At 42.7% G+C, this 24,072-nt stretch overlaps 1 protein-coding gene across 1 annotated transcript in view; it reads right to left on the reverse strand.

The window, feature by feature from the left end:
* The window catches only part of LOC122551061 (protocadherin Fat 4), an 84,100-nt gene that overhangs the window by 40,743 nt on the left and 19,285 nt on the right, over nt 1-24,072 (reverse strand). Inside the window, exons 3-4 of the mRNA XM_043692703.1 lie at nt 20,180-20,527; nt 1,498-2,408 (exon numbers count right to left, since the gene is read on the reverse strand). Coding sequence (XP_043548638.1) covers nt 1,498-2,408; nt 20,180-20,527 — 1,259 coding nt within the window. The remainder of the gene's footprint in view (nt 1-1,497; nt 2,409-20,179; nt 20,528-24,072) is intronic.

The following is a 24,072-nucleotide window of genomic DNA, read 5'->3' on the forward strand; positions in this document are numbered from 1 at the left end:
TCCCCTCCCCCCACCTTATCTCAGTCCCAACCCTCAAACTCAGCACTGCCTTCTTGACCTGCAATCTTCTTCCCGACCTCTCCGCCCCCACCCCCTCTCTATCACCCTCACCTTAACCTCCTTCCACCTATCGTATTCCCAACGCCTCTCCCCCAAGTCCCTCCTCCCTACCTTTTATCTTATTCCTGAAGAAGGGCTTATGCCCGAAACGTCGATTCTCCTGTTCCTTTGATGCTGCCTGACCTGCTGCGCTTTTCCAGCAACACATTTTTAAGCTCTGATTTCCAGCATCTGCAGTCCTCACTTTCTCCTAGATCAGAAGCAGCTACTGTTGAAGAGGGAGAACAGAGGAGAGGAGGATATGAACTCCTTCTCCTTTAAGGATATCCTCACAAATTTCCAGCCACCAGAGAGATATGTGCAAGAATCCCTGCTCACTAGATTCCAAATCCACACTGAAGTCAGCTGATGTGAGTTAGCCAATGGAGTCCACAGATTAATTGGGGGTGCTTATTGTGCAGTGATAATGTCCCTACCTCTGGACCAGAAGGCCTAGGTGTAAGTCCCTTCATTCTTGATGAAGGGCTTTTGCCCGAAAGGTCAATTTTCCTGCTCCTCGGATGCTGCCTGACCTGCCATGCTTTTCCAGCACCACTCTAATCCAGAATCTGGTTTCCCGCATCTGCAGTCTTCACTTTTGCCTGGGTTTAAGTCCCACCTGCTCCAGAGGTGTATCAAAACATGTTGCACAGGTCGATTAGAAATATCCACACCTTAATTGGAGTGAGTGTGAGGAACCTGTAAATACTCTCCACAAATAAGCACTTGAGAGCTAAGCCTGTAATTGTCACCTTTAGCTCCTCCATCCACGTTCAAGTTGTGGTAATAAACAATTAGAACCAAAATTCATGCTGAAACCAGACTTCCTCCATTTTAATTTAATCCCCTACCTCTCTTCCAACCCTTCCTTATTCCTGGTGGCCATGTGTCTTAATTTATTGTATAGCTGATTACTTGGGTGATTTGATGTTGGTTTAATTTTTTTTTATAAATGTCAAGCCCTTGTGGACCTTTGTGGCTCGGTGGTAATGTCCCTAATTCTGAGATAGGAGGTCTGGATTCAAGTCTCATTTACACTGGAGGTGTATAATAAAAAGAAAAAGACTTTCAAATAAGTATTTTTTATGAACACAGCACCTATTTAGCACCTCTTTTACTGTGTCCTGCTAGACACTCTAACCACTTCCTATCAGCTTGATGATCTCTATAAATTCTTACAGTAGAGGTGAAACTGACTAGACCATTGTATACTTCAACCCCAGAAATTTTACAGAAATTTGCCTGACAATACAGTAATTGCTAAAATAGATTTCACATAGCTTGAATATCACTTTCTTTAGTTTGATTAAATATAAATAAAGGCAAGTATATTAAGAATCAAAATAGCTGCCACAGTACGCAAAGAAGATATTTCTCAAAAGTTAATCTGCTAAATACCTGATGCACAATTTGTGGAACTGTACTTGTATTCTCCATGAGATGAAAAGTCACTTGCATGGGCTGGATGATGGGTGCAAAATCGTTGAAATCCCTGAGTATAACATTGACAGTAGCTGTCCCTGACTTGGGACTCTTTCCATCATCCAACGCAAATACCACAAAGGAATACCATGGAGTTTTTTCACGATCCAATTTTCCAGAAACTGAGATTAGTCCCGTGACTGAATCAATGCAAAAGTCCTTGCTGCTAAGAACATATCGAACTTGCCCATTTTTGCCTTCATCAGAGTCAGTAGCTGAAACGATGAGCAAATCTGAGCCACGAGGTATATTTTCATCCACTGTGACAGTATAAATGTTTTCCATGAAGATAGGACTGTTGTCATTAACATCAGTAATGATTACTGTAATGCTTATTGAGGAAGATAGTGGTGGCTCTCCTTTATCTGAAGCAATCACATCTATCATAACCCTTTCCACTAGTTCTCTATCAAGATCTCCAATGATGCTAAGTTCTCCGCTTGTTGTGTTGATGCTAAACTTGTTCCTTGTGAGTTCCTGCAGAGAGTATTCAATCTGGCCATTGAGCCCACTATCCAGATCCACAGCAGAAACTGTCATTATTACTGAACCAATGGAAGTATCTTCTGGAATGTAGATAGTGTTCACAGTTTTAAACTCAGGTGTGTTATCATTTACATCATTGAGCTTCACAGTTATCCATGCACTGCTTGTGAAACGTGTCGAATCACATTGAGCTTGATCAACAGCTTGCACAATTAAAGCATAGACAGATTGGTGTTCTCGATTTAATTTCTTTTCGACTGTAACTACAGCATTTCTGTCAACTGCAAACTGCCCATTGAGATCCCCTGAGATTATTTTAAATGTCAAAGCAGCGTTTGGACCTGGATAACAAACAAAATAAGAAACATTAAACAACATTTAACAACATTTAATCATTCATATAACATACATACAGGGTATTTCCTACCCATTCCAAACTTCACTGCAAGACTATCAACAATCTCTATATATAGGCGATGGTGGTGTCATGGGAATGTCAATGGATTAATGATCCAAAGATCCAGGTTAATTCCCTGGGGCCTTGGGTTCAAATCTCTTTCTTGAGAGCTGTTGGAATTTGATGAATAAATGTGTAATGTTAAAGCTAGCATCAATAGCTCTTGTTTATTAATGATCTTCAGGGGAGAAACTCCGCCATCCTTCTGACTCTCATGTGAGTCCAGACCCACAGCAATGTCTCTAAAACAGCTACACCTCTAAAATTGGAGCAGAGCAGGCCAGTCAGCCCTTCCAGCTATTCAAGGCGACACGGTGGCTCAGTGGTTAGCACTGCTGCCTCACACCACCAAGGACCCAGGTTTGATTCCCGCCCCAGACGACTGTCTGTGTGGAATTTACACATTCTCCCTGTGTCTGTGTGAGTTTCCTCCAGTTTCTTCCCACAAGTCCAAAGATGTGCAGGTCAGATGAATTGGCCATGCTAAATTGCCCATAGTGTTAGGTTCATTAGTCAGAGGGAAATGGGTCTGGGTGGGTTACTCTTCGGAGGGTCGGTGTGGACTTGTTGGGTCAAAGGGCCTGTTTCCACACTGTAAGGAATCTATTCGATTTGATTGTGGCTGGTTGTCTAACTCAATACCCTTGTTCCTTTTTTTTCCCATACCGTATGATCCCTTTGGCTGCAAGAACTATATCAAACTATATTCTTGAAAACATTCACTGTTTTCTCCTCAACTACTTTCTGTGGCAGAGACACCGCTTCTAGGTGGCTCAAAAAGCACATAAGCACAAAGAACAACCTGACATCATTCAAAAGCAATGGAGAGCAGCAGCCAGTCTCAAACATGGTGCTCCCAGAAGTCAATTAGTCAAAGGAAGAGGAAATGAAAGTTAAAAGGATCACAGCAACTAATAGATACTGGAATACTAATATGCTTTTGAAATCACAATCACCAGGACATGTAAGCACATGACTGATCAAACTGTGCCAGGCCTGCTTCCAATAGGATTAAACCGTTCTCCTTGAGTTTAAATTTGACGACAACAGCTGCATTCAATTTATGGATTATTGAATTGAATTGAATTGAATTTATTGTCACGTGTACCGAGGCTTAGTGAAAAGCTTTGTCTTGTGAGCAATACAGGCAGATCACAGAGTTAAATAGCATAGATAAATGAATAATAGGTAAACAGCAACAAAACCAAAACACAGGCACAGGCGAATGCTAAGGGTTTGTGAATCCATTCAGTATTCTAACAAGAGTAGAGTAGAAACTGTTAAAAAAAAAGCTGATGCGTATGTTCAGGCTTCTGTACCTTCTCCCCAATGGTAGAGCTTGTAGAAAAGTATTACCAGGGTGGGATGGAACTTTGAAAATGATGGCGGCCTTTCCTTGACAGCGGGCCTGGTAAATGGATTCTGTAGATGGGAGGTTGGCCTTTGTGATTGTCCGGCCAGAGCTCACCACTCTCTGTAACTGTCTCTGATTTTGAATGGTACAGTTGCCATACCAAGTAGTGATACATCCAGACACAATGCTCGCGATGGCGCCCCTATAAAAGTTGGCAAGGGTATTCGCCATCATGCCAAATTTTCTCAGCTGCCTGAGGAAGAAGAGATTTTATTGGGTGTTTGTAACCAGTGCGTCCACATAAAGAGTCTAAAAATGCTTGTTGTGGATGACCACTCCCAGGAGCTTGACACTCTCCACTCGTGCTGTTAATGTGTAGGGGGGCATGAGTAACATCCCACCGAAAGTCAATAATGAGTTCCTTGATTTTGCCAGCATTAAGGTTGTTCTCAGTGCACCATTTTTCCAGGTCTTCCACCTCCCATCTGTTTCATCGCCAAATGTGATTCGACCGACTATGGTGGTGTCATCGGCGCAATTGTAAATGGCATTAGTCTGGTATTTGGCGACGCAATCATGGGTATACAGTGAGTACGGTAAGGGGCTCAGTATGCACCCCTGGGGGGCTCCTGTGTTGAGTGTTAGTGAGGATGAACTATTGTCTCCAGTCTTCACTGATTGTCACCTGTGGGTCAGGAAACAGGATCCAGTTGCAGAGAGTGGGGCTTAGTCCGAGATCACTAAGTTTAGTAATTAGTCTCGAGGGGATAATACTGTTGAAGGCTGAACTGTAGTCAATGAGTAGTACTCTTATGCAGCTGTTCTTGGTGTCAAGATGTTCTAGGAACGAGTGAAGGGCAAGTGGTATGTCGTTCTGATGTGGGTCTGTTGGTCCGATAGGCAAATTGGAGTAGGTCAAGAGTAGTGGAGAAGTTGGAGTTGATTAATGCCATGACCAGTCTGTCAAAGCACTTCATGGTCACTGAAATTAGGGCCACTGGGCGGTAGTCAATGAGACATGCCGCATTAGCCTTCTTAGGCACAGGGATGATGTTGGCCCTCTTGAAACAGACAGGGACAGTGGCCTGCTGCAGGCTGTGGTTGAAGATGTCCGAGAAGACCTCTGCCAGTTGGTCTGTGTATGCTCTGAGTGCACAGCCTGGTGCTCCGTCTGGTCCCATCGCTTTCCTTGGATTCACACAAAGGAAAACTGATCTGACCTCTGATGCAGTGACTGTTGGGATTAGATACAGTCTGACAGAAGTTTTAATAAATGAGAAGAAAACAAGGGTTTCACTGTGCCTTTGTTTTATAGGTCAAGTAACTGAAACTCAACATTTTCAAACTGACTCCAACTTCATTATACTTATCCCTCGGCTGATTTATTTCCTTCTGACTGGTCACTTTCATTGCTTTTCTAGGACAATGTGTATCCCCAACCATTACAAGATACATGCAAATAGGCACAGGCAGTTCCATTGGCATGTCAAAAATAAGTCAACTTGGAAGATCAGAATTGGAAACTGAATACTTAATCATAGATGTTTGCATAGCTGGTGCTTTTGTGATTTTGGTAGAGATTTTTATTACATTATAAAAAGACTGGATTTTAATACACTATAGGATAAAGATACATGCCATGTTAATTTCACATTTCTGTATCCAAATGACCAGGTTGCATTGTTGACTGATGCTTAACAAGTGGAGGCAGCAAAAGCAGTCAACTCTATCTTTCAGATTCTGTTATTTCTGGACACAAATGGTGATGGTAATAATGTCACTTCTAAAGTCCGGATATGCATAAGGTTGCTGTAAAAATAGTGTTCAAAGGCTAAGGAGGAGGAGTGAGTCACACCAGCAGCTGTCAGGCAAGCAAGATTTCCTTTTAATGTGAATGAATAGTTACACATTCCAGTATTCAAACATGAATAAACCAAAGTGAGAGACACAACCTGCCGGTAAAGATTTTGTTTCCTCTGCACAGGCAACTATAGCAGCATTAAACATTCATAGGAATAGCACCAACAGAATTGCAGGCATTGACATTGTTATCCGTAATGATTGATACAGTGTGAAAGGAACATGCTCCTGCTAAATGTTCAATTTCCCCCCCATCCGACTCTTGTACACTACTTTGTTGACGAGATGGACAGGCATTATAATGTTGATGACAACCCTCCCTTCCTTCCCACTACTAATATGAACTTCATGAAATGTGGTGGAGGAGGAGGCTGGAGGGTGCAGACCACTTTTATCTTACTCAGTCCTCCCCTTTGTCTCATTACAAGCAAAACTGGCCCACAATGCGGTCTAAAGGATCAAGACAGATGACAGAGGGGTCTTTATCAAACTCCTCAATCCACATGAGGTGCACATTTTTCATCAAGTCGGAGAAGAGAGCAGACATTCATGTCAGGGCAGAGAGACAGCAAAGCAGCCAACCCGGAAAGCTTCATTGTGATGTGCTGCACTGCACTCCCATTAATACCTTATTCCTAAACTGCACAAGCTTTTATCCATCTTTACCAACAAATTCCCTCTCTTCTCTTACACAGGTATCACCGGCACAAGCCAACTTTCACCAGGAAGAAGCTAACTTCATCTCCTCTTCCTACTCTAATGAAGGAACAACTGAAAGCCCAGAGGATGCACCAACATGGTTTTCACCTGCACCTTCCACCAGCTCAGACACCTGCACCTCTGTGCATACTCTTAGGCTTGGGAATACAATCTGATGAGCAGATTCCTGACACTGGTGAAATTTAACTTTAACCAAAAAAATACTGGAATTAAAAGCTAGTTTAATGGTGAACATGTGACCATTGTCAGTTGTCATAGAAAAAAGGTCTGGTTCTCTAATGTCCTTAAGGGAAGCAAATCTGTTATTCTTACCCACTCTGGTCCACAGCAAGGTGTTTAACTTTTAGCTGAAATGGCCTAGCATGTCACTCAGTTCGAGTCCCATAAGGAATGGGTAATAAACGCCGGCCCACCCAAAGATGCCTACATCCCATGAACAAATTACAAAAGAACACTGTGCAAGATTGTGATAGAAGCTGGCCTGCACACATCATTCCACATTTACATTCAGTTTGTGAAGGAAAGTACAGTATTATGATTTCACACATCTCTGGAAGGAATGTTTAATTCTATGTTTCAGCTTTTTCAGGCAGCACATTGCCATTCAAGGTTGGGAGATGTACTTTGGACAGCTTATGTGTGTGCACTCATAATGTTTTGATCATACAGAGGAGCTACATAAATCACTGACTCACACAAGTTCAGGACCATCCTAAGGGATTGTCAAGCATTCCAGGGCAACTTAACAGTCTGTTCACACCTCAAAACATTGAAGGGTTATCGATGAGGGAAAGGTCAAAAGGAGATTCCACAGGATTTCTCTCAAGCTGCCGGCAATTGTGAGAAATTTCACTGCAAAGTATTCAGATGTGAAATCCCAAGAGCAGCCTAAACAGTGACTTAACCTCGGTGCCATGTGTCAGTACATTGTCTCACTGACCGCTACTAGTATGAAATGTAATAAGCAGATACCGGAAAGTCAGATCAACCCCTCAAAAATGTCAATTGTGCAATCAGATGGAAGATGAGTCATTTAGCTGGTAAATTAGAAAGTAAAAGACTGATAAAAAAAAAAGGCCCACATATCGTTTGTACTAAGCGGGGGCTGCTTGCTAGATTATCAACAAAATATTAGACAATTAAATGAAGTCCAAATCTAGTTCATTCATCCTGAAAGCAGGTTAGAATGAGGTTATCTCAAAGTCAATGATACCATTATCAAAAGATTGCTACCATAGAGTCATAAAGTCCTACAGCACAGAGACAGGCCCATTGGCCCAAACTGGTCCATGCCAACCAAAATGTCCACCTGTACTAATCCCATTTCCCTGCACTTGGCCTATATCTTTCTAAGCCTTTTTTATCCGTGTATTTGTCCAAATGCCTTTTAAATGTTGTTAACATAGCCGCCTAAACCACTTCCACTGGCAGCTCATTCCATATGTGTACCACCCTCTATGTAAAAAGGTTGCCCCTCAGGTTCCCTTTTATTCTTTCCTCTCTAACCTTAAACTGATGCTCTCTAGTTTGTGATTGCCCAACCCTGGGAAAAAGATTGAGTGCAATCACCCTTTCCATGGCTCTCATGATCTTATACACTTCTTAAGATTCCTCCTCAGTGTCTTACACCCTAAAGAAAAAGTCCTAGCTCGCCCAACCTCAGACCATTGAGTCCTGACAACATCCTTGTAAATTTCTTCTGCATTATTTCCAGTTTAATAGTATCTTTTCTATAGCAAGGTGACTAAGTCTAACCGCAATACTCCAAGTACGGCCGCACCAACATTTTGTATAACTTCCCAACTTCTGTACTCAATGCCCTGACTAGTAAAGGCCAGTGTGCCAAAAACCTTCTTCACTGCCCTGTCTACTGTGACTCTACTTTCAGAGAACCATACACCTGAACTCCAAGGTTCCTCTATTCCACTACACTCCGTAAGGCTCTACTATTCACCATGAAACTCCTACCTTGATTCGACTTTCCAAAATGCAAGATCTCACACTTAGCTATATTAATCTCTATTTGCCATTTCTCGACCCATTTCCCCAGCTGATCAAAGTTTTGCTGCAATTTTTGATAACCTCTCTCACTGTTCATAATACCGCCTATTTTAGTGTCATCAGCAAACTTACTAATCATGCCTTGTACATTCTCATCCAAATCATTGATATAGATAACAAACAGTAATGATCCCTGAGGCACTCCACTAGTCACAGGCCTCCAGTCAGACAAGCATCCTTCCACTATTACCCTCTGCTTCCTACATCAAGCCATTTATGTGTCCAATTTCCCAGCTCCCCATGGACTCCCTGTGATCTAACCTTCTAGAGCAGCCTACTGTGTGGAACCTTATCAAAGGCCTTACTAAAATCCATATAATTGTGTCTACCACCCTGCCCTCATCAACCTTCCTGGTCACCTCATCAAAGAATATAAAAAATTTGTGAGGTATAATCTTCCATGCACAAAGCCATGCTGATTATTCCTAATCAAACCCTGATGAAGGGCTTTTGCCCAAAACGTCAATTTTACTGCTCCTCGGATGCTGCCTGACTGCTGTGCTTTTCTAGCCCCACTCTAATCTAGACTCTGGTTCCCAGCATCTGCAGTCATTGTTTTTACCTAATCAAACCTTGTCTTTTGAAATTCATTAATATCTTAACTCTCCTCTCAAGTAATTTATCTAGCCCAGATGTTCGACTTACTCGTCTATAGTTCCCAGGTCTTCCTTGCAGACCTTCTTGAATAAGGACACAATATTCGCTACCCTCCAGTCTTCCTCACCCATGGCTAATGATGATGTAAAAATATTAGCCTGGGCCCCCACAATTTCCTCTCTAGCCTCTTGCAATGTTTGTGAATAAATCTGGTCAGGGCCAGGAGATTAATCCACCTTCATGCATTATCCATTGAATACATCCAACACTTCCTCTACTGTGATAATGGACTGTCCACAAGATGTGACCACTGACTTCCCCAGGTTCCCAAGTCTTCATGTCTTTCTCCAAGGTAAACACAGAGGAGAAATATTCCTTGAGGACCTTGCCTATCACTTGTGGTTCTACACATACATGTCCACTTTGGTCCTCAAGAGGTCATATTCTCTCTCTAGTTATTCTTTTTCCTTAAATATACTTAAACAGCCTCTTTGGATTCACCCCAATGTTCACAGCCAAGGCTATCTCGTACTCCCTTGCAGAATTACATTTTATTTTGCTCAAAAACTGCATGAATCCATGTAGGATTCTGTAAATCCGTCTTTTAGATGAGAATTAGTCTGAATATTGTGGCACACAGTCTCACACAGGGCACCTCACATCTTCAATGCATTGTCTGGGTCGACATGACACCAATTGTTAAAGTTCACTTGAAAATTTAACTTTAAAAAAGTTCTGTGATTAACATATGAAAGAACTGAAATCAACATGGTCATTCTGAAAGATGAGAGACTTAACAAACAATCCAGGTCTTTTTCAGTATATAATTTCAGTTCCATCACACTGTAAACCTTTGCTATAAATTCTGCATCTTACAATCTTATTCTCTACAACCACCTGATGAAGGAGAAGCACTCTGAAAGCTAGTGCTTCCAAATAAACCTGTTGGACTATAACCTGTTTTGTGTGATTTTTAACTTTATTTACCGTATCCTCCTGTTTTTTGCCTCACTTGCACATGGCACTGGAGGTAATCCGGAGGTTACCATTGACGACGTCCTGGTTTTTTAACTTTTTTCCTAGCTCTCTATAATCAGTCGGCAGGACCTCATCCCTATTTCTACCTATGTCATTTGTGCCAAAGTGTACAATGACTTCTGGCTGCTCACCCTCCTCCTTGACAACATTCTGCAGCTGCTGCTAGACATCCTGGACTCTGGCACCCAGGAGACCACAGAACCTCCTGTCTCTCCCCCTAACTATCGAGTCTCCTGTCGATTCCCCAGTTCATCTGCATCCAGGATATCCCCACTTTGTTAGCTCCAGTTGTGAAGCATGTGACAGTGATGCAGGACCCCCTTTCTGGGCTATACTGCAAAGCTCTACCAGAGCAGTCCAGAGGTCAAACCCCATCTTAAAGAACTGTATGATCTGTTCTACTAAGGCCCTGGTCAAAGCATGAGCAGTATTGTGTCTTCATTTTGCATCAGACTGATGGTTACATAAAGGTTTTATGATCCATGTTTGGAGAAGGTCCATGAGGGACAAAGATGAAGTAGACAAGAAGGAGCTTTTCCTCTTGCTGAAAGGACCAATGACCAGAGGATATAGATATAAGGGAAGGGGCAGAAGATTGTCCAGAGTGTTGTAGGGGCCTCAAACTCCATGCCTGTAAAAATGGTAGAGACAGAGACCCTTGTAACATTTAAAAAGCATTCAGGTGTGCACCTGCAATGTCAAGGTTTACAAGGCTGTGGGCTAAGTGCTGGACAATGGGATTAGAATCATTAGATGGTTGTTTTTGACCAGCAGGAATAGAATGGACTATAGACCCTTTTCTGTGCAAGGGATATCTATGATTCATTGTCTCCCAGAAGCTATGTTTGTATGGCCTGAGGACATTGGACAGCCCTGAGATATCTAATGCAGAACTCCAAAATTTGACATTGATGGTCACATAATTTAAACATTGATGGAGATGGAAGCCTTTTCAATTGGCAAACTCTGCAGTCTGGAAATAGGTTACTCTCTAAACAATGGGGATGCAGTCCATAGTGGGATAGGATTGCCACCCAGTCCTTCTGAGTGCACTTCCTGCTCCAGCAGATGTCACAGTTTGGTGATAATGTGCCTGCATTGTCAATCAGAGAATTGAAGAAAGCGACAGTGAGGCTTATAGATGCTGTGTCTCCTTCTGCCCTACCTTCTTGGTAGATCTTCACCTGCTACCTCTACCTCTGAGGCTATGCAGCAGCTGCTGGAAGTTACAGTTCTTGCTGAGTTTACTGACAAAGTAAACGCTGTCTTCTTTTACATTGTCATCCGAGTTGAAAGCAGGCCATGAAGATCTCCACATGAAATGTGTGGGAAGATAATCTGTGAGGAAGTTCAGAAAAATGTTTGAATTTTATTGAAGGACAGCCTGATCCCTCTCATTCATCACGATGAAGTCCAATGTCTTGTCCTCACACAGTGTGACATGGAAGATTCCCAAGGAGGTCGTTGTCAGGTTTTCATAAAGAGCCCTGAGGGGTGTCAAATCCAAGCAAATGTTGCATAACTACATTTTTCATGTTACGTTAGGGAAATCGAATTCTTTCAGTAAGCCATGGAGATAGAATCTCCCATCCTCAAAAAAGGCTGCTTTCCACAGACCATTTCCTTGAACACCTACAATTCAGTGTGTGAATGTGTTGTCTTCCAGTGTGAGTTATAAAATGTATTTGTGAATCGGAAACTTCAAATGCCATTTTTAACTGCCTTTGGCTGATTCCATTTGCTTAGCTGACATGATAAGAAGGGAATAGTACACACAATGTAATGGTCATGACTTCTTGAGGTCATTGTTGTGAATGTGCATTGTAGGATAATAGATTTTTTTAATCAACCTGGTCAGACCCTCTTCCTGGACCTGACACTCCTGGCTCAGAGGAAGGAGTGTCAGGTCCTTTGCGCCAGAAGAGCCTTTTTTAACAATAAATGAATGCAAATTTAAGCCAGATAGTTGGCATCATTGAAAGACGCAATTGCTGCAATTTTCCCTGGCAGGACCTCAAATTCCAAAGGTTTTAATCTGCCTCTGATGAAGGAACCTGTACCTTACCCAGCTATGCTGCATGTGATGTCAGTCATTCTGAGGGTTACTATGCAGCTGACTTTCAGTCTGACGTGTTAAAATTCCAATTTCATTTCAGTGTGAGCAACTTGCAGGACTTGCCTGTGATGTATGAACTTCCCCCACCCTTCATGTTCCCTTCAGTGTCGCTGTCCCTCTGGCCCCAGTGACCTTTCTACCCCCTTCAATTTCTGTTTCCCATTTATAACTATTCATGTGCCCAATTTACCTCCAGATCCCAAGACCTCGGAAATTTCCATGTTCCTGTTGGTGCTACACCCTCCTGGGATATTTGGCCCATGTAAACCATCTCCGTTTTGGAGTTTCCAGTTCTACCCTATTCATTATGAGGCCTTACCCTACTATCAGAAAGTGAGGACTGCAGTTGCTGGAGCTCAGAGTTGAGAGTGTGGTGCTGGAAAAGCACAGCAGGTCAGGCAGCATCCGAGGAGCAGGAGAATCGACATTTCAGGCAGAGAACATCTCTGGGACACCCGCACCACCAACCCCACTGCCCCATGGCTGAACACTTCAACTCCCCCTCCCACTCCATTAAGGACATGCAGGTCCTGGGCCTCCTCCACTGCCAAACCGTTACCACCCAATGCTTGGAGGAAGAATGCCTCATATTCTGCCTTGGGACCCTGCAACCACACAGGATCACTGTGAATTTCAACAGCTTCCTAATTTCCCTGCCCCCACATTATCCCAATACCAAGCCTCTAACTTGGCACCACCTCCTGGATCCGTCCGTCACTCCCCCCTCCCCCCCCCGACCTATCACCCTCCTCAGATGCTGCCTGACCTGCTGTGCTTTTCCAGCACTACACTCTCGACTCAAACCATACAATCACTAGTTGCCCCATCCAATCACAATTACCTTAATGACCCAGTACCATGAAGCCCATCCTCAGACTTGAGTTGTCCAATTTCCTGAGACTCTATGTGCTTCCCACAATAATGTCCCTGACCATTTCTAACCAAACACCCAGGACTGACCATGGGTTACCCTCCAGTTTGATGTCTCCACAACATGCTAGCTAATCCACTTATAATCTCTGCAATGAGTGCACTTGACCTGCAGGTCTGATAATAACCCAGTCCCAAAACAGCAAGCACAGGGATTCTGAACTCTGCTAGGATTAAATGTCTGACTGACTGTGGCCAATCCACTGGGCCAGGATCAGATGAGCCCCATGACTTGCAGTGATGGTGCCTTTTGACTGACTGTAGTCACCCTTTGTCCCATAAAGGACAGCTACCCTTTAACTTTCACCCATGCTTGCAGCATACAATCCATTGCTTGCAGCATACAATGCATTTGCCATGTAAGTTTGGATCACATGCTGCCAGATATGGCACAATGAAGTAGCCCAGTGATGCTCCCTTGACTGTTCAGTGTGCCACACTGTGACAGAGGCTGTCTCCCTCTCTTTGTGCACTCAAAACTAGGGCAAACCACAGAGGATGGTAGCTGCAGCTGAGCACTAGAGAGCCTGTGCAATAAATACCAATACCAATACTGAGGCTGACAACCTCCAAGTAAACATAAAGTAAGTGAACACAAAGAAAGCAAGCTAAGAGCCATTAGCTGCATTTTGTGGAGTTGCATTAGATGAATGTAAGTCGCTGCATTTAAAGGAACCTGGCAGAAGCATGCAAGTCCTCAGTGTCCCTGAGTTCCAAAATAAATTGTTGAGTGGCTGATGAGGGTCTCAACTGGACTGTGAGCAGGCATGACAATGGGCTGTGGCTGGTGGTTTGTCGAAGCTGAATGGATGAAGCGTTGAGAAACATGGTGTCCATGGAACAAGCAGCATCGTGTTTTTGAAGAGGTAGTCAGGTCTAGGCCAGGACAAGCATTTAGTCGGCTGAAGCCGCTAACTACCCTCTCTGAAGAATTTGTGCCATTGAGCTCCTCAGGGAAGGAGATTAAAATTGGAAGGGCCATAGAGTCGCAGAGCCGTGGAGTATTTCAGAACAGAAAAACTTTCTTCAGCTCATCATATCTATGCTAACAAACACCTACTTAGTTTAATTCCATTTCCCAGCACTTGGCCCTTGCTGTACTATAACTGTTCACCTAAATGCTCCTCAAACATAGTGATGGTTCTTGCCTCTACCACCCTTTCAGGCAGTGGGTTCCAGATACTCATCACCTTCTGGCTGAAACTAAATCCTCCTTAAAACCCCTCAAGAATCACTTGCCCCTTACCTTACAGGCAGAAAACTAGCCACCAGGATACATGAACACCAATTAGCAACAAAACAACATGACCCTCTCTCACTAGTATCCTTACATACAGATAAGGAAGGACACCACTTCGACTGGGACAACACATCCATCTTAGGACAAACCAAACAGAGACACGCACGAGAATTCCTAGAAGCATGGCATTCCAACCGGAACTCTTATCAACAAACACATGGAGTTAGACCCCATTTACCATTCCCTGAGAGAAAAAAACAGGAAATGACATCACCACAGGAAATGACAACACCAACCCAAAGACACCCAAACATATAAATAAAAAGCAGGAATCATTTACAGTGCTTCGCCTGAGGCCCACTGAAGATGTTACCTAGTAGGGTGACAAAACATCTGGAAATGAATCTTCAGCTCAGTGAGCAAACCTACATCCAGAACCTCAACCTGACCTACAAATCTTCTTAAAACTTGCCCCTTACCTTTAATCTATGACCCATGGTAATTGGTTCCTTTACGAAGGGGAAAGGTTTATTCCTATTTATCCTATCTCTGACCATCATATTTTTGTATACCTCAATCAGGATTCCCCCTAAGCCTTCTCTGCTCAAAGGAGAATAATTCGAGTCTATCTAGACTCTCTTCATATCTGACTAGCTCCAGCCTTGGCCATACCCAGGTATACTTCTTCTGAACCCTCTCCAGTTTAATGGCATTTTCCTGCAGTGTGATGACAACAATTGTACACAGAATTCCAACTGTAACAATATCCTATACACTTTCATTGTAACCTCTTTGCTCTTGTATTCCAAAGCCTCAAATAAGAAAGGTTGGTCTCCCGTATGCCTCATAACCACCTGTCCTGATGTCTATGGATGTGCATACCAAATTACTGTTGATCCTCAGTACTAGCCAGAGTCTGGCCATTCATCATGCATTTCCTTGTCCTGTTAATTCTCCCAAAATGTTTTGCTTCACACTTTTCAGGATTAAATTCCATCTGCAAGTGCTGTAGAAATAAGGCATGTTGACGCATGGCTACAAGATAGTTTCCATCAACGGCAGATTCCAAAGTGATCATTTAAGGTTTAAATGGAAAATTACAGAAGTTTCAATTTTCTGATTTTTTTCAATCTCTGTATGTTTCTACCTACCCTGCCATTGCTCATGCCCAGGGAAGGGCAAGTTCCCTACAACCTTTAGCAGAAGAAGTTGCACTTTTATAAAATAACTTCCATTTCTTTAGGGCATGGGAAGCACTTTGCACCAAATAATTTGGTTACAAAATCATATTTTATCTATCATGACAGACAAATGTCCAAAGAACAGCAACCAATGGCAGCAGTGAGCAAAATGAGCAATTAATTTGTTTTGGAAGTGCAGTAAGAGGGATAAAGATAAGTGAGGAGAATTTCCCCATTGTACTCTGTCAGATCTTTCTTGGCTCCAAAAAGTCAGGAAATGTCATAATTTAATTTTTCTCACAAAAGGTTTGCACCTTCACTTCTGTTGCGCACTCTCAGCACAGGAATAAACTAAACCTGAATCTTTCCAAGTGTGTCATGAACCCAGAAAGTGCTCAGTTCATATTTCACAGTGCTATCATTGGGACAAGCACACACCCAAACTCAGACCTACGTTCAATGCAAGTCTCTACGATGTCACTACCCTCCTTAGCAATGACATCATCATAATGAGATAAGGAGTTCCGATTTATGACCCGAAGTCAGAAGGTCTTGCATTTCCACTTTTCGGGAGATGTTGGCATAGTGGTGTTACTCGATTAATAACCAAGAGACCTGGGTAACATTCTAGGGTTAGGTTTGAGTCTCACGACATTTGATGGTGGAATTTCAATTCAATAAATACAAGTTTATTAATAACAACAATAAAACCAGTTCCAATTGACAGTAGAAATTTATCTGGTTCATTAATACCCCACATTAGCATTATCATGCCTCTGTGATTCTTGACTAGTCTAGCATACAGTGATTCCACACCCACAGTAATGTGGCTGACTGAAATGGGAACTTAGTTGTACCAATCAGTAGAAAGTCTCAAAAAAGGAATGAAACTGGATGGACCACCTGCTATTGACCTAGACACCAGATACAACAACAGTGAACAGAGCCCTGTCAAACCTGCAAAGTGCTCCTTATTCACATCTGACAACCAGTGCCAAAATTAGGACAGCTGTCTTACAGACTAGTCAAGCTTACTTAGTCAAATGCATGGAATCATGCCATACAGACAATGTCCTGGAAATCGCTATCACTTTCATTGGGCAGATAGGCCCAGAAGAGGTGCTGGCACAGTGGTAAAAAGTCAGGAGTGAGTTGCCTGGGAATCCTCAACATTGACCTTGGACATCATGAAATATCATGGCATCAGGTGCAGATGAATCTGTCTATTTACGTATAAGTGAGAGTGACCACCACACATCCTTATGGAGACAAAGTCCCATCTTCACATTGAGAATATCCTCCATCGTGTGGCGTGGCACCATCACTGTGCTAAATGGAACAGACTTCGAACAGATTAGCAGTTCAAGACTGAGCATCCACGCGGTGCTGTGGGCCATCAACAACAACAGAATTGTACTCCAGCACAATTTGAAACCTGATGGCCCAACACATCCCCTACTCTATATTACCAAAGCCAGGGGATCAAAAACAAACACAGAGATTGCTGGAAAAGCTCAGCAGATTTGGCAGCATCAATTAAAAGAGAAAAAGTATTAGCGTTTCAAGTCCAATCTGACTCTTCTTTGCTACCATTCAGAAAACTCATTGGAGGAGAAGACTGGACAAATATCTCCATCCTCAATCAGCAGGGAGCCCAGCACATCAATTCAAAAGATAAGGCTAAAGCACTCACATCAATCTTCAGCCAAAAGTGCCAACTGGATGATCCACCTTGGCCTCTGACAGAGGTCTCCAGCATCACAGGTTCCAGTTTGTCACCAATTCAATTCCCTCCACGTGATATCAAGGAAGGGATCGGGGCACTGGATTCTGCAAAAGCTACAGGCCCTGGTGACATTCTGGTAATAGTACTGAAGACTTATCCTCCAGAACCTGTTGTCCCACCTAGCCAAGCTCTCCAGTACAGTTGCATGATCGTGTGAAAAATTTCCCACCTGCTCAGCAATAACCTGCTCAGTGACGTCCATCTTGGGATCCACCAGGGCCACTCAGTTCCTGACCTCGTTATAGCCTTTGTTTAAATATGCACAAAAGAGCTGAATTCCAGAGGTGAGATCTGAGTGACTGTCCCAACATGAAGGGCACATTTGACCGAGTGTGGCATCAAGGATCCCTAGAAAATCTGCAGTCAATGGGAATCAAGGGGAAAATTCTCCACTGGTTGAAGTCATTGAAAGATGGTTGTAATTGTTGGAGGTCAGTCATCTCAGCTCCAGGACATCTCTGCAGGGGTTCCTCAGGTAGTGTCCCAGGCTCAACCATCTTCAGCTGCTTTATCAATGATCTCTCCTCCGTCATAAGCTCAGACGTGTAGATGTTTGCTGATGATTGCACAATGTTCAGCAGCATTTGCAACTCCTCAGATACTGAAGCAGCCCATGTTCAAATGCAACAAAAGCTGGACCCTACCCAGACTTGCCTGAACTTGGCAAGTAACATTTGCCAGGCAATGACCATCTCCAACAAGAGAGAATCTAACTATCATCTGTTGGCATTCAATGATGTTACCATCACTGAATCCTGCACAATTGATATTCTAGTTGTTACCATTGACCTGAAACTCAACTGGACACGTCAAGTACATAGAGTGACTACAAGAACAGGTCAAAGGCCAGCAATCCTGCAGCAAATAACTCACCTCCTAACTCTCCAAAGCCTGTTTAACATACACAATGTATAAGTCAGGAGTGAGATGGAATAATGCCCACTTGCCTAGATGCCTACATCTCCAACAACACTCAAGATGCTTGACACCATCCATGACAAAGCAGCCCACTTGACTGGCATCACATTCATTCTGTCCACAATCAACTCTCACAAGTTGCAGTGTACACCATCTGCAAGGTGTATTGCAGAAATTTACAAAGGCATGGTGGCTCAGTGGTTAGCACTGCTGCCTCACAGCACCAGGGACCTGGGTTTGATTCCAGCCTCGGGCGACTGTCTGTGTGGAGCTTGCACATTCTCCCCATGTCTGTGTGGGTTTTCTCTACATGCTTCAGTTACCTCCCACAATCCAAAGATGTGCAGTTTAGGTGAATTGGCAACGCTAAATTGCCCATAATGTTCAGGGATGTATGTATAGGTTAGGTGCATGAGTCATGGGTAAATGTAGGGGAATGGGTTTGGGTAGGGTACTCTTCAGAGGGTCGGTGTGGACTTGTTGGGCCAAAGAGCCTGTGTCCACACAGTAGGGATTCTAATTCAGCACCTTCCAAATCTATGACCAATTCCATCTAGAAGGATAAGGGCAACAGATATATGGGAACACCATCACCTGCAAATTCCCCTCCAAGCCACTCACCATCCTGACTTGGAAATATATCACTGTTCCTTCAGTGGTATTAGGTCAAAACTCTGAAATCCACTCCCTAATAGCAATGTGGGTCTATGGTCAGCAGCAGTTCAAGAAAACAGTTCACTACCTTCTCAAGAGATGAGCAATAAATGCTGGCCAGCCACTGATAGCCATGGCCCATGAATGAATTTTAAAAATGGTCATTCAATCGAGCTAGACCTAGGTGAGTGCTCTGGGGAAAGTGGATTTGAATCCTAACATATCCATCCTAACTTATCAAGCACAGTGGCTCAGTGGTTAGTGCTTCTGCTTAACAGTGCCAGGGACCCAGGTTCGATTCCCACCTTGGGTGACTGTGTGGTGTTTGCACATTCTCTGTGTGGGTTTCCTCCCAAGATGTGCAGCTCAAGCAAATTGGTCAGGCTAAATTGCCTATAGTATTAGATGCATGAGTCATGTGGAAGGGGGATGGGTTGGTGTGGACTTGTTCAGCTGAAGGGCCTGTTTCTATGCTGTAGGTAATCTAATCAAATGGTGGAATTTAAATTAATAAAAATCTGGAATTCGAAGCTAGTTTCTGTAGTAATGATTACTAATGTTCTTTAGGAATGATAATTTTCACATGGTCTGGCCCAATGTAATTCAGATGCAGTGGAATGTGGTTGACTTTTAATTGTCCTCTGAAATAGCCTAGCAAGCCATAGAGTTCAAGCACAATTAGGAATAGGCATCAAATGCTGGCCTTACCAGCAACACCCACATTCCATGCAAGAATAATAAAATAAAGTACAGTGTGACGAATGAGGTGATTGATATCTGTCAGATCAATTAATCAAAAGGTGCCTGGACTTTGATGTGACTTCCTGGAGATGTTATGATTGTTTGTGGCTTTTGTGAAATTCCTGTGTGCGTGCTGACACATTGTTCATCTAACATGTGAATGATGAAACAGAAGAATACAGCATGAGGAATCACTTTGGATTATGAAATAGAATCTGACTCAGACCATACTGCAAGTAGAAAGGCAGTGGATTAACTTTTGTTATCGAAAACATATGTGCTGTTATTTTTGTTTAAGTATATGCATTTCAGCAATTATTCATTGATGTTACCGCCCTCTCTTGACAACTTTGTTGCAAGTATGTTGCAAAATTTGTCTTAGCGCGCAGGTCCATATATTAATGTCATATGAAGTAGAAAGACAAACAAACCTGAGAAAGAAGCCTCTATACATCTTACCTTCATCAGCATCAGTTATATTCAGGGTTAAAATACTGGTGCCAATGGGGACATTTTCCATTATGTTAATACTGTAGGAATCAGGATGGAACACTGGAGGGTTGTCATTGATATCCAACACATTGAAGTAAGCCCGAATCAAATTGAATTGCTCATCTGTACTCAGAACTTTCACAGTGAGAATGTAATACTTTGCTGACTCAAAGTCTAAAGAACGAGTCAGGGTAAAATTTCCGGTAGCTGGATTAATAACAAAGAGACCATTCCCGTCATCTTCTTGAATTGCATAAACCTTGTCATCGACTCCTTGATTTGGAGCAGAAGCTGTTACTAAGCCCACCTTAGTACCTGGTTTGAAGAAAAGAGAAAATGTAATGTATACTTTCATCTGATACAGTTATTCATGTGCTTCACTGTGAAAGCCTACATTTGGTGCAATACACCACAGTTAGAAAACCTTCACACATTTTTTTGATCACATTATTCTAATCCAATGTAAAGTGAAATTAAGTCAGAGTTGACGAAACTTTCTTTTTAATATTCTCTGTGAATCACATAGTTAGAAATGCTTTCCAGCATTTTAAAGAATATGGTAACATATCACATGCAATCATTGCTTTGTCACCTGCATTTACTATTAAAACTGGAGTTTGAATAGAATGAAGATATAAATTAGCAGGATGCCTTAGACAGAATGCAGTAAATTAAAAAAAATATTTTGTGGAATGAGAAAAAATATTCAGTTGATCTCCTTTCATCATGATTGAGTTTTTTGAAGAAGTAACAAAGAGGATTGAAGAGGGCAGAGTGGTGGCTGTGATCTATATGGACTTCAGTAAGGTGTTCAACAAGGTTCCACATGAGAGACTGGTTAGCAAGGTTAGATCTCATGGAATACAGGGAGAACTAGCTATTTGGATACAGAACTGGCTCAAAGGTAGAAGACAGAGCGTAATAGTGGAGGGTTGCTAGAGGCCTGTGAACAGTGGAGTGCCATACTGATTGGTGCTGGGTCCACTGCTTCTTGTCATTTCTATAAATAATTTGGATATGAAAATAGGAGGTATAGTTAGTAAGTTTGTAGGTGACACCAAAATTGGAGATTTAGTGGACACCAAAGAAGGTTACCTCAAATTAGATTAGATTAGATTACATTACATGTGGAAACAGGCCCTTCGGCCCAACAAGTCCACACCGATCCGCCGAAGCGCAACCCACCCATACCCCTACATTTACCCCTTACCTAACACTACGGGCAATTTAGCATAGCCAATTCACCTGACCTACACATCTTTGGACTGTGGGAGGAAACCGGAGCACCCGGAGGAAACCCACGCAGACACGGGGAGAACGTGCAACGGGATCTTGATTAGATGGGCCAATGGGCTGAGGAGTGGCAGATGGAGTTTAATTTAGATAAATGCGAAGTGCTGCATTTTGGAAAAGCATATCAGAGCAGAACCTATACATTTAACAGTAATGTCCGAAGAAGTGTTGCTGAACAAAGAGACCTAGCAGTGCAGGTTAATTGCTCCTTGAAAGTAGAGTCGCAGGTAGATAGGATAGTGAAGAAGGTATTTGGTATGCTTTCCTTTATTGGTCAAAGTACTGAGTACAGGAGTTGGGAGGTCATGTTGCAGCTGTACAGGACATTGGTTAGGCCACTGTTGGAATATTGCGTGCAATTCTGGTCTCCTTCCTATCGGAAAGATGTTGAGATACTTGAAAGGGTTCAGAAAAGATTTCCAAGGATGTTGCCAGGGTTGGAGGATTTGAACTGTAGGGAGAGGCTAAACAGACTGGGGCTGTTTTCCCTGGAGCGTCGGAGGCTGAGGGGTGACCTTATAGAGGTTTAAAATCCTGATGGGCATGAATAAGGTAAATAGACAAAGTATTTTCCCTGGAGTGGGGGAGTCCAGAACTAGAGGGCATAAGGCGAGAGGGCAACATTTTCACACAGAGGGTGGTGCGTGTATGGAATGAACTGCCAGAGGAAGTGGTGGAGGCTGGTACAAATTGCAACATTTAAGAGGCAATTAGATGGGTGTATGAATAGGAAGGGTTGGGAGGGATATGGGCCAGGTGCTGGCAGGTGGGACTAGATTGGGTTGGGCTATCTGGTAGGCATGGACAAGTTGGACTGAAGGGTCTTGTTTCTGTGCTGTACATCTCTATGACTCTGTGACATGCACACTCAGCAATATGACAAAGGCTGCTGCACATATATAATCAATCCCTTGTTGGAATCTCGTAAAAAACATCTGCAGAATATGCCTCAATCTGAAGGTAATTCAGTAGTGTTCCACAATATCCATCAATCAACTCCATTATTCAAATCTGACTAATTACTTTTGACGCATGACATTCTTTAGCCATGTGGATGGGAACTATTGCATTCATAGAAAAATCTAAAACAAGAACAGGAGTAGGTCCAATCAGCTCTCCAAGCATGCTACATTCTTCAATATGACTATGAATGATTATCCAACTCAGTACACTGTTCCCACTCTTGTCCCATATCCTTTTACCACTTTAACCCTAAGAACTACATGAATCTTCTTCTTGAAAACATTCATGCTTTGGACTCAACCACTTTGTGTGGCAGAGAATTCCTCAGGCTCACCATTGTCTGGCTGCTCAGATTTATCCTCATCCTAGACCAAAATACCCCATATCCTTAAACTATGGCCTGCTTCTAGCCTCCCCAATAATCGGGAACATTCTTCGTGTCGTGCATTTAACCTGTCATGTCCTTTCAGAATTCAAAACGCTTCTATAAGATCCCCACTCCCTCCTCATTCTTCTAAACTCCAATGAATGTATTCTTTGAAGCTTTTTGATTTTCTTTGCCTTAAAACCTTCAATCCCATTAGACAAGATATATAAATCAATTTGAAGTTAATGTCATTAGCTGCTGGGTATCCATTTCAAATATTCCAGGAAAACACCATTCTTCGCAGCGTTTAGGAAACATCTGGATGAACATTTCAAATACCAGGTCATAGTAGGCCATGAACCAACTCCAGGTAAATGGGATTAATGTAGCATGGTGTTTGTTGGTCAGTATCGAGGTAGCCGGCCAAAGAGCCTGTTTCTGTGCTGTATGACTCAATGGCCAGCAGATTAACTTTCCAGGTTTTAGACAATTCAGGCATGATGGATGTCGAAGGGAGTTGCATTACTGATGAAGGAGAATGTCACAACTACACTTAGAGAGGACTCCTTGGAGCGCTTATCCAGTGAGGCCATTTGGGTAGAACTCAGGAATAAAGAAGGTGCAATCACTGTGATGGGATTCTAGTATTGGTCGCCCAAGAGCCAGTAGGAGATGGAGGAACAGATATGTTGACAGATCATGGAAAAATATAAAAACAACAGGGTTGTTGTAGTGGGTGATTTTAACTTCCCCAACATTGACTCCCTTAGTGCTTAGCTAAGGCAGAATTAGTTAGATGCATGTAGGAGGGTTTCTTGAAAGAATATGAAGATAGTCTAACTAGGGTCATACTAGACCTTTTGTTTGGGAATGAATCTGGCCAGGTGATTGAAGTTTCAGTGGGGGAGTATTTTGGGAACAGTGACCATAATCCTGCATGTTTTAAATTAGTTATTGATAAGGAGAAGACTGGTCCGGGGGTGAAAGTGTTAGAATGGGGGAAGACTAATTACAACAGTATCATTGATCGATTTATTGTTGATACATGTACCAAGACACAGTGAAAAGTATTGTTTTGTATGCTACACAGGGCAGATCATACCATACAAAGTGCATCAGGGTGGCATAACAGAGTGCAGAATACAGTGTTACAGTTGCAGATTAGGCGCAGAGAGAGAGAGATCAGAATCAACATTTGAGAGGACTATTCAAAAGTCTGATAACAGCAGGGAACAAG

The sequence above is a fragment of the Chiloscyllium plagiosum genome, chromosome 6 (genome assembly GCF_004010195.1).
Source record: "Chiloscyllium plagiosum isolate BGI_BamShark_2017 chromosome 6, ASM401019v2, whole genome shotgun sequence".
In the NCBI taxonomy this organism is placed as follows: Eukaryota; Metazoa; Chordata; class Chondrichthyes; order Orectolobiformes; family Hemiscylliidae; genus Chiloscyllium; species Chiloscyllium plagiosum.